Below are 10784 nucleotides of genomic sequence, written 5' to 3'. Positions count from 1 at the left end.
AAGCAATAAACAGTTAATAAGGAGGGAGTATAGGTTTGCCTGTCACTCGCTAGCAAACTGAAAGATGACCTCTACCATGCCACAAAGCTAGGTCTGCATAGTTGCATCATCTCAGTTATTTGAATGGTTCAATAAAGAAGAAAGTCTGTGGAAAAAAAAAAGTGGTAGCTAGTTTTAGCCACACGGTTTAGTCTGCCTCCTTGGGGATTGGAGGCGAAAGTAAACTGTACATGCCTGTCCATTGTTCCCCTAAAACACAGTGGTCATACTTTGCTAATAGTAATGTCTTTACAGTGTTGCCTCAATATGGCTGATGAGACCTCAGGGTCACTGTAACTTGTGAAGTGTAGATAAGTGCTGTACAAGAAGTCTTGGTCTTACACTTTTCACAAAAGCTAGTTTTACTCTTCTAGGGTATATTTAACCCATGACATATGTCCTGATATCCAGGAGGGGTCTTGAAAATATTCCTCACAGTCATTCCTGACTTGATGTCAGATTTTAATAACCTGAATTACATGACATTTACCACCAACACTTTGACCACCTCTATAACATGCTTTAATTTTAACTCATAAGGAACTTAATAAACAGCAATAAAAATTAAAACCTTAAAATTATGGGTTGATAGTTAATGTACATGTACAAGTCGGGATGTTCAATCTTACAATATTAATTGGTTTCATCAGATATTAGGACATAAATATGAAAAATTGAATGCAACTCTGTACATGTACATGAAAAAAAAAAAACAGAAAAGCTATGTTTATTAAACTGATACAAAGGTGTCAGGTTTCTGCCTCCTTCTTAATGCATTTGTGTCTCCGTAAACTTGTCAAATGCTTGAAACTCTTCTTGCAGTCTGAACAGTAACACACTGTCTGTCCTGTGTGAATGCGCTGGTGTTTTTGGAGATAATTCTGTAGAGTGAAACTCTTCCCACACTGTGAACAGTTAAACGGTTTCTGTCCTGTGTGAATGCGTTGATGTTTTCGAAGGTAATTCTGTAGAGTAAAACTCTTCCCACACTGTGAACAGTTATACGGTTTCTTTCCTGTGTGAATGTGCTGGTGGGTTTGGAGATTACTCTGTAGAGTAAAACTCTTCCCACATTCTGAGCACTGATACGGTTTCTCTCCTGTGTGAATGCGCTGGTGCTTTTGTAGATTAATCTTCTGATTAAAGCTCTTCCCACACTCTGTGCAGTGATATGGTTTCTCTCCTGTGTGAATCCGCTGGTGAATTTGTAGGTTAACCTTTTGATTAAAACTCTTCCCACACTCTGAGCAGTGATAGGGTTTCTCTCCTGTGTGAACGCGCTGGTGTTTTTGGAGAGTACTGTGTAGAGTATAACTTTTCCCACATTTGGAGCAGTAATACGGTTTCTCTCCAGTGTGAATGCGCTGGTGGTTTTGGAGATGGCTCTGTTGAGTAAAACTCTTCCCGCACTGAGAGCAGTGATATGGTTTTTCTCCTGTGTGAACGTGCTGGTGTAGTTGGAGAAGCTTTTTGGCCGTAAAACTTTTCCCACACTCTAAACAGAGATACGGCTTCTCTCCAGTGTGAACGCGCTGGTGAGTTTGGAAATGACTCCGTTGAGTAAAACTCTTCCCACACTCTGAGCACTGATATGGCTTTTTTCCCGTGTGAATGTACTGGTGTAGTTGGAGAAGCCTTTTGACAGGAAAACGTTTCCCACACTCTGAACAGTGATACGGCTTCTCTCCCGTGTGAACGCGCTGGTGCGTTTGGAGATGACCCTGTTGAGTAAAACACTTCCCACACTCTGAGCAGCGATAAGGCTTCTCTCCTGTGTGAATGCGCTGGTGTTGCTGGAGATTACACAGCTGGTTAAAACTCTTTCCACAGTCTGAGCAGATATGAGTTCTCACGTTGTCTTTAGTTTCCTTTGTCTGTTTGTGAGATGTGTTAGTGTGGAGAGTATTGGAGCTTCTTTTGGATGCCATACTCTCATATATACTGTCCTAGTTTCAGCGGTATGGTGTATTTCCTTTTTTTGGCCCCTCCTGAAGTGTTTGTGGAGGTAAATTTAGACAGTGTATGAAGATGAACATGTAGAGGAGAAGATCCACACTGGTAGGTCACTTATTTCTAAAGAAGTAGAAGGAAAACAATATTCAAAACAATGCTAAACACAGTGATCTCTCTCTCAGTGGTTACGATATATATTTTTTTTATTAAAGAGAAAATGAAAGAAAGAATAACAAGTGTTCACTGCATTCAAGTATGAATCTATTTCAAAATAGTCAAAATACAGTCTATTGTTCCATTTAGGTTTACTCAGTAATGGCAAGCCTAGAAAAGTCAGCACAGACCAGCAAGGCTAGTCACCAGCAAAAACGTGCTTTGGATGCTGGCATGCTGGTTAACCATCAGGACCATGATGGGGTGACCAGCTAAACCAGAACCTGTCCCGGAGCAGCTCAGACCATGAAAAGCATTCTGGCTTTTTCAGTAGTTTAATTGTATGGCCTGTGATTGTGAATTAAATGTCTAAATGTATTTTTAGATCCAGTTAATCTAAAAAGAAAGAAAAAACACTGTCATAGCCTGCTTGTTACAAATCGTTTTCAATCCATATTAGCAACACATTTTTACTGCATTAACCCTTACTTCTACACTAGTTCACATTCTTCCCTATTTTCCCCAAATGTACTGTTTATAGCGTTTTCTCTGCTTCTTCTTTAGCGAAAAACGATACCAACATAGTGAAGAACGCCTCCTTGCCTTCAGTAATGCAGCTTCTGTGTGCTGGAGCCTATCCCAGCATTCATCTTTCACTCATCAATCTTTTTTTAAAGTGTACATCCATACTTGCTGTGTCTCTTGAAAGTTGAGTCTCATGACTGTACAAGATTCTTATTACCCCACTTAAGGCACTGTACATTTTTGGTTGTCATTACAGATGTACTTAAATAGGTAAACATCTCTTTGTGAGAATCCCTGAACATTAAGTGAGAAACATGAAAAATTAGATAAGCACATAAAGAATGCGTCACATTCTGTAAACAGTCAGAAAGTTTAAACATAAACATTAACAACACAGCTATCCTGGAAATAGCTCACATCTAATACACCTGGAAAGTTCTATTGAAGAGGTAAGATTGCAGTATTTTTTTTTATTTAATTTTCCACAGACTGAATTTTAGACAAGGCACTATCTTGCAATTTACCAATGTTCTTGAGTGCTACCAAAATATATCTCATCAGAGCAAGTGACTTTGCAGCTGGGTGCTTGTCAGAGGGTTTCAGGTGATGGGGTGTCAAAGAAATCTGATTCAGAAGACTTTGCATAATTGTGAACCTAATCTGGAAAAACTATATCTTCCTTAGTAGTTAACTGTTTCTCTGTTCTAATCCAGTGGTGTCCGCAAACCATGTACTTGAGTTAAAGTAGAGGTACCCTAGGTAAAATATTACTCCAGTAAAAGTAGAAGTTCCTCCCTTTAGACCTCCACTTGAGTAAAAGTACCAAAGTATTTGCCTTCAAATGTACTTAAGTATCAAAAGTAAAAGTACTAAAAGATTAATTATGGCTCTAATGTCCTGTTATCATTTTTGTATTAAGACTCATTTCATCAACTCATTTTAGGTGAAAATAAACCAATCTTTTAATAGAACGTCATTAATTCGTCTGGCGCTGATGTTGATTAAAATGATCAAAAGCACAAAACAAGGGCAAACAATTTCAGAATTTCACAATTGCAGAACTGAGTGGCTATGACATTTTGCGAAGAAGCAAAGTTTCTGTTTAAGATTTATTTGCAAGTTTAAATTTATTAAAAACTTGGAGTTCTCTTAGTGCGGAGAGCACTGGTGGATGTTTGCCAAGTACTTGAGCTTATTTTGGATTCCATACTCTCATATATACTGTCCTGATTTCAGCAGTATGGTGTATTTCCTTTTGGTGGTTCCTCCTGGGGTGTATGTTGACGTAAATTTAAAGAGTGTATGAAGATGAACACGTAGAGGAGAAGATCCACACCAGGAGGTTATTCATTTCTGAAGGAAAAATAAAAATAAAATTCAAAACTTAATATAAAACACGATGCAATATTCAAAATATCCCCTGGTATTCTGGAGGTTCTCAAGTTGGCTGGCTGCTAACTCACCCACAGTGCTGGTACATGCTTCACTTGCAACAAAATGTTCGGCTCAACAATTCTTCTAGAAATGCTCTTTTCTAGTTTGGTTACGCGCTTTTCCAGACATTAAGTGAGATCTTACATATCTCTTTTGTTTTCTATAGCAGTTGTTTCCACCAGGCTCTTGGGGAAACTGGGCAAGTTTTCAGACTTACAAATATGCAAAAGCAAATTGTAGAGGTATCCCAGGCATAGTTACAGTTATTAGGTTACAGAGCACCAATTGGGTGAACCAATCTGCTACAGGACCACCATGAGGCAGACCATTGCTGCATCTCTAATTACTTAAGAATGGTAAAGACAGAAGCTCGCTGATTGTGGGTGAAACAGTTAAACAGTGACATTTCCCTAAATTTGTATTTGTGCGTCTATTTTTCCTTAACGGACAACATAATATCATAAGTTTATCTCCAAGTACTTTTCATTAGTTAAATGATTTTGAGACATTCAAGGGACTTAAGCGGCTAACTGATCGGGTCCCATACCCCCCAGGAGCCCCTGTATTTTGCACCTTGATGCAATGCTCAGTTGGTCTATGATAGAACTATTTTAAAAAGCTCTATATTAAACCATATCCAACACATTCTCCATCAATCTGAAGAAACATTTCACCATACAAAGAATCATTTAAGCATGCAAATGATTCTTAAAGTGTTAATGTTTCTAAATAGAACCATTTCCTATTTCTGACATCACTAAAATGTATTTCAATAATAACAGAAGAAGAAACATGGCCAAGTTAGTACAAGTGTACTATATTAATAAAATATGTTTCGTTATACTAATATTCTGGATATGAGAAAATGCAAAACAAGACAGGATGGTTTTTGATATGAAGATCTGCCTTCATTGAAAGCCATTTAAACATGAATATGAAAAAATTCTAAACAGATTACATCTATTCACAGATGTCCTAGAGTTCTGCTTCTGTCTTAAAGCATCTGCGTCTCTTTAAGTTGCTCAAATGCCTGAAGCTTTTCCTGCAGTTTGAGCCGTAATACGGATTCCCTCCTGTGTGGATGCGCTGGTGGGTTTGGAGACTAACCTTTTGACTAAAATTCTTTCCACACTCTGAACAGTGATGCGTTTTCTCTCCTGTGTGAATGCGCTGATGTGCTTGGAAATGATTAAGTCTACTGAAGCTGTTCCCACATCCTGAGCAGTGATCTGGTTTGTCTCCTGTATGAGTGCATTGGTGTAGCTGCAGATTCCTGTCTTGTAAAACTCTGCCTACAGTCTGGGCAGTGAAACAACTCAACTCCTGTGTGAATGCGCTGGTGTTCGTAGACAGCTCTGTTGCTTAAAACTCTTTCCACACTTAGAGCAGTGGTGAATTCTGTGAATTTGCTTCTGTTTTTCTGGGTTCATGTTTTAGTGCAGAGCGTTTCAGATGATGTTTGCTGAGTACTTGAACTTCTGGCTGCCATATTCTCATGTGATGTAGTCCATTTGAGTGGCATTTGATGAGTTTGCAGACAAATTTATTCTCAGTCTAGTTTTTAATCTCCCCAAACAGATTTTAAATACAAAGCCTTAGCATTAGCCTTTTATTTTAGAAAACAAGCTAAAATAAATACTATAAACAACTGAGAGAAAAAATAATGCCATGGTCTAATATAAAATTATTTTATAGAAAATGGTGTTGCTGACGCTGTGCTAAAATATTGTGTTAAAATACTTAACGAAACTATATTACAAGGTATAACTAAAGAAAGGAATGAAGGAAAAAATAAGTAAATTGGACTGTGAGAGGAACATGAAGTGGAATTTTGTCTATTACTCTGATTAACCACCGGTGGGCCACCCAGAAAACGCTGAGCAAACCACCAGTGGACAGCCAGCTTTGCCATCAGCAGGCCAGCAGTGTTCCACTATCCTCTTACTATCACTTTAGAAGCAGAAGGTCTAACAAACCTGGTGAAAACTTCAGGAAAACTAATTAAACTATTTCTATCTTTCATTTCATTAAACACAATGAGCTTGCTTCAAAGCATGCAAACATATTCATATTCTGGCCTTTCTTCAAATCTAAATGCAGGTTTGCCAATTCAGTTGTATATTAACAAATGCATTTCCAACGTGAGTGTGCATTATTACTGACATAATTCAAATTCAAATGCATTGTTTGTATTTATGTTAGCATTTTGGGGTATAATGGCTAAAGTTAATATGGGAAAGCAGCTGTACTAAAAAAACAGCATAGACCAGCATGGCTGGTCACCAGCAAGACTAGCATGGTTTTGGATGCTGGTATGCTGGTCAGCAGCGATGGAAGTTGATATGCTGTTTTTAAAATGCCATTTCATTTTCATTGTCATAATGATCTTAATCGGACACATTAAAACAGAGAATAACAGTCGTCTATTTGCAATTGCATTTCTTCATCGTCATACTCTGTCCCTGCCAAAATTAAAATGTATTTGCAACCCTGTTTACAGTTGCATTACAGGTGCGGGGTGGTTTTTTAAGAGGAAGTGACGAAAGAGTCTAAACTTTGGTGCTACTTCAGCATTGGTAGCCAATATTAGTGACATTTTAACACCGTCAACCAAGCCAGAGCTTAATTACTGGTTAAATAAATTCAGAAATTCACCACAGCCTTGTACATCTTCAATATTGATCAGCATGCTGACCTTTAAAAAATTACAAGCCCTTTCATGGCCTGATTTTCACCTCTTAACCTTAAAAGTAATAAACACATCATATATTACAGTGAAATTATGGTGGATGCTGCTAGCTGATAGGGAATGCACCATGCTCTCTGGTGCCAAACCATGCACTTAAGATGTCCTTTGTAACTAGGGCAACCATATTTTGGTTTTCAAAAAGGAGGACAGTGCTGTCCTCCTGGGCAGATTGTAAAAGGAAATGAGAACATGAAAGCAAAGCCAAATTTCAGACATTTTAGATAATTCAGAAATCCTGGTCAGGCATGTCGGGCAGGTCCCAAAAGGACGTCCTAGAAGACAAGGACGTATGCTCTCCCACTTGGTGATGGCATGACTGGTGAATGGAGTTTGGGTTGAGTAGTATAGTGGCTTATAAGAATGATTTTTTTCTAAGCGTAGTTGATATCAGATTTAACGTGCCTCATATCTCATTGTGAGTCTACTTTGGCTGATTAAAATCAGCTAAAGCAAATGGGAAATTACTCAACAGTGAACATAATGTCAATTGTCGGTCATAATTGCCAAAACCAATAAAGTAGCTAATGTTAGTACATTAAACTATCCAGTCACTCCAAAACCACATCACACCTTTCATAAAACAAGTGAATCCCTTTATTTCACATTGCATATCAGAATTATTCATGAAAAACCTTTATGAGCGATTTACAAAACAGTGTATTAAAATAGAAGAAAAAGTGTGGAGAAAGAAAAATATTGAATTTAATGATAACATTGCAAAAAGATCCATATTTATTTCACTTTCCTCCCTATTGATTTTTTGTAGCTGTACTAAGAAATAAAGAACTCTCAGACTCTCATCCATGGTGCTCCAGCTGGGTACTTGGAGTTTGGAGATTAAAGTAATGTGTACATGTCTGGCCCTGTCCTGCAACTCAACTTTTCCACCAGCTCCAAAATGAGTAATAGCTTTTATCTTTTTTTAATCTTACATCTTTTGCACAACCCCATTACCCAAAAAGTTGGGATGCTGTGCAAAATGTAAATAAAAACAGAATGCAATGATGTGCAGATCATTTAAACTCTATATTTAATTGAAAATGATTTTAAAAAAAGACAACATATGTTGAAACTGAGAAATGTTATTCGAAAAATAAATGGCCATTTTGAATTTGAGAAGGTGGTGACAGTGTTTCTGGATCCTGTTTATATTTGATTTCATCTTTGCAGGGTAGAGTTTTAACTTGCATTTGTAGGTGCAGTGATGAACTGTTTCCACAGACACTGGTTTTCTGAAGTGTTTCTGAGCCCATGCAGTGATTTCCACTACAGAATCATGTCTGTTTTTAATGAGGTGCTGTCTGAAGGCCCAAAGATCACGGCCAGTCAATATTGGTTTTTGGCCAATACTGACTACATAACTGACAAACATCATTCTTGATTTGTTGCACTATTTAATGGTGCAGTCTTTCACAGAGTGGTGATCCCTTTCTCATCTTTACTTCTGAAAGACTCTCTGGGATGATGTTTTTATACCCAGTCATGTTACTGACCTGTTGCCAATCAACCTAATTAGTTGTGAGGTTTTTTTTTTAGCATTACAAAACTTTAACAGCCTTTTGTTGCCCTGTCCCATCTTTTTTGAAACACATATATATATATATATATATATATACACATAGGGTTTAAATGATTTCCATGTCACTGTATTCTGTTTTTATTTAAATTTTGCACAACAACCCAGCTTTTTTTAGACAGGGTTGTATCCTCCAAGTACAAATTATAAATTCTCTATAGATATATAATAACCATATTACATTGAGACCGTATGTACTTTCTTGGTCTACTTTGCTGATACCAATGTCTCTTACCATGCGGCCACAAGATGTTTCATGCGACCTCAGGATCACTGCACTTTTTAAAGAATAAAACAATGTTTTTAGACACACAGGTGCACAAAATGAGTCTGGGTGTAAAGTTTGGTTGAGGAGGGATGATGCTATGGGGCTGTTTTTCAGGGGTTGGTCTAGAACCCTTAGTTCCAGTGAAGGGAACAATTGTTCACTTACAACTTTGTGGGAACAGTCTGGGGAAGAATACTTTCTGTTCCAGCATGACTGAGCCCAGGAGTTCCTGTAGATGGAATGTGTATGTTTCCCAATACTTTTGTTCATGTAGTGTATTTGGAGCCAAAATGACATCAGGTATCCATGGCCCAAAGGTCACCAGCCCTCCTCCTGGATATCTACCTTCCTATAGTTCCAACCTACATTTAACTGCATGACTTCTGAAGATAGTTAGCTGGAACAGATGTGGCAGATTGTGTACCAGACTCCACAGCAAGGTAGCATTCCAGGACCAGGCTTGGTGATCACTATCATTATTTACTTCATCTTCTTCTACTGTAGAAGGGTACAGAAATTCCTGAGACTGTAGGACAGTGGTCACCAACCTGTTCTGGAGACCTGCATCTACCATTCTCTTTTTCTGCCTTTACTTAAACATACATATAAAAACAATTTACATCATATTAACTTAAATAAACAGATGAAACTGTTTATTAAATTGCCACAAAAATTTAGTGGGATTCTGGCTCTGTCTTAATGCATTTGTGTCTCTGTAAAGAACTCGAATGCCTGTAGCTCTTCCCACATTCTGAGCAGTAATGTGGTTTCTCTCCTGTGTGAATGCGTTGGTGAAGGTGAAGATGAATCTGCTGACTAAAATTCGTCCCACACTCTGAGCAGTGATACGGCTTCTCTCCTGTGTGAATACGCTGGTGTTTCTTGAGAGTACTTGGATCTCTAAAGCTCTTCCCACACTCTGAGCAGTAATACGGTTTCACGCCTGTGTGAATGCGCTGGTGTGTTTGGAGATTATTTTGCCGAGTAAAACTCCTCCCACACTCTAAACAGTGATACGGCTTCTCCCCTGTGTGAATGCGTCGGTGTATTTGGACACTACTCTGTCTAGTAAAACCTTTCCCACATTCAGAACACCGATATGGTTTTTCTCCTGTGTGAACACGCTGGTGGGCTTGAAGATTATTATGTGTAGTAAAACTCTTTTCACACTCTGAGCAGTCATATAACTCCTTTTCTCTGTTTTGATGATTTTTTAGATGATTTTTTCCTCTGGAATATGGCTCAACTTCTATAATAACGCACCGGTGTTTCTTTAGGTTATGCTGTAGAATAAAACTTCTCCCACAGTCTGAACAGTGATACGGTTTCTCTCCTCCGTGAATGCACTGGTGTTGCTGGAGATCACGTTGTTCTTTAAAACTCTTTCCACAGTCAGAGCAGTAGTGAACTCTCTCATTGCTTTCATTTGTCTGTGTTTGAGATGTACCAGGTGATGTTGGCTGTGAACTGGAGCTGATTAAGTATTCCATATTCTCATACTTAATCTCTTCTGATTTTAGCTCTGAAGCGTATTCCATTTTTTGGCATCCGATGTGTTTGCAGAGGTAAAAGTACTGATGTGTGCAGAAGACACCTTGCACCAAGATGTCATGTGTTTCTGGAGAAGGAAAAGAAAAATAATATTTAGTAAAATATTCAAAATAAACAAACTAAATCAGTGGTTTCCTTTTGTGAGGTATCCCTGCATTACAAACTGTAGTTAGTAATGAAAATAAACAAATTACAAAAAATGATCGGTTTTTCTCAGTTGACTGAAAGTGGTTATACAGAGTAAGATGAGGCCTAAGTATCACAATATTTTATACAATCCCCTGTGGACTCCCTGAATCTGTATCTCAGCATTCTCAAATGCAGCAACTTATTGTGTAAAATACATGAAAATATGTGTAGCACACTAAAACAGCTTCATCTAAAAGTATAGGGGTCTAAAAACACAGAATTCAGTATTCAGTTTGATAGAGTGATGTCTTGATACAGCAAAAATAAAGTGTTCATATGTTAATGTGTTGTTTATTCTCAGTTGTGTAGGTGGGATGATGAAAGCTCTGTAGACACTAGCTGGATTT

The 10784-nt window shown here is 38.0% G+C and overlaps 1 protein-coding gene across 2 annotated transcripts in view; it reads right to left on the bottom strand.

The window, feature by feature from the left end:
- Positions 1-484: 484 nt before the first annotated feature.
- LOC108442753 (zinc finger protein 239-like) overlaps positions 485-10784 on the bottom strand; it is a 31312-nt gene continuing 21012 nt past the window's right edge. Inside the window, exons 4-7 of one of the 2 annotated variants that reach the window (XM_037544336.1) lie at positions 9403-10315; positions 8741-8763; positions 5168-5333; positions 485-1887 (exon numbers count right to left, since the gene is read on the bottom strand). In XM_037544336.1, coding sequence (XP_037400233.1) covers positions 789-1887; positions 5168-5333; positions 8741-8763; positions 9403-10235 — 2121 coding nt within the window. In that variant the 5' untranslated portion in view covers positions 10236-10315 and the 3' untranslated portion in view covers positions 485-788. Of the gene's footprint in view, positions 2113-2726; positions 2770-5167; positions 5334-8740; positions 8764-9402; positions 10316-10784 lie in introns of those variants that run through there. The other variant, XM_037544335.1, reaches the window with a different exon arrangement.

This window comes from Pygocentrus nattereri, chromosome 2 (assembly GCF_015220715.1).
Source record: "Pygocentrus nattereri isolate fPygNat1 chromosome 2, fPygNat1.pri, whole genome shotgun sequence".
Taxonomy (NCBI): Eukaryota; Metazoa; Chordata; class Actinopteri; order Characiformes; family Serrasalmidae; genus Pygocentrus; species Pygocentrus nattereri.
This window is presented reverse-complemented; position numbering and strand designations above follow the sequence as displayed.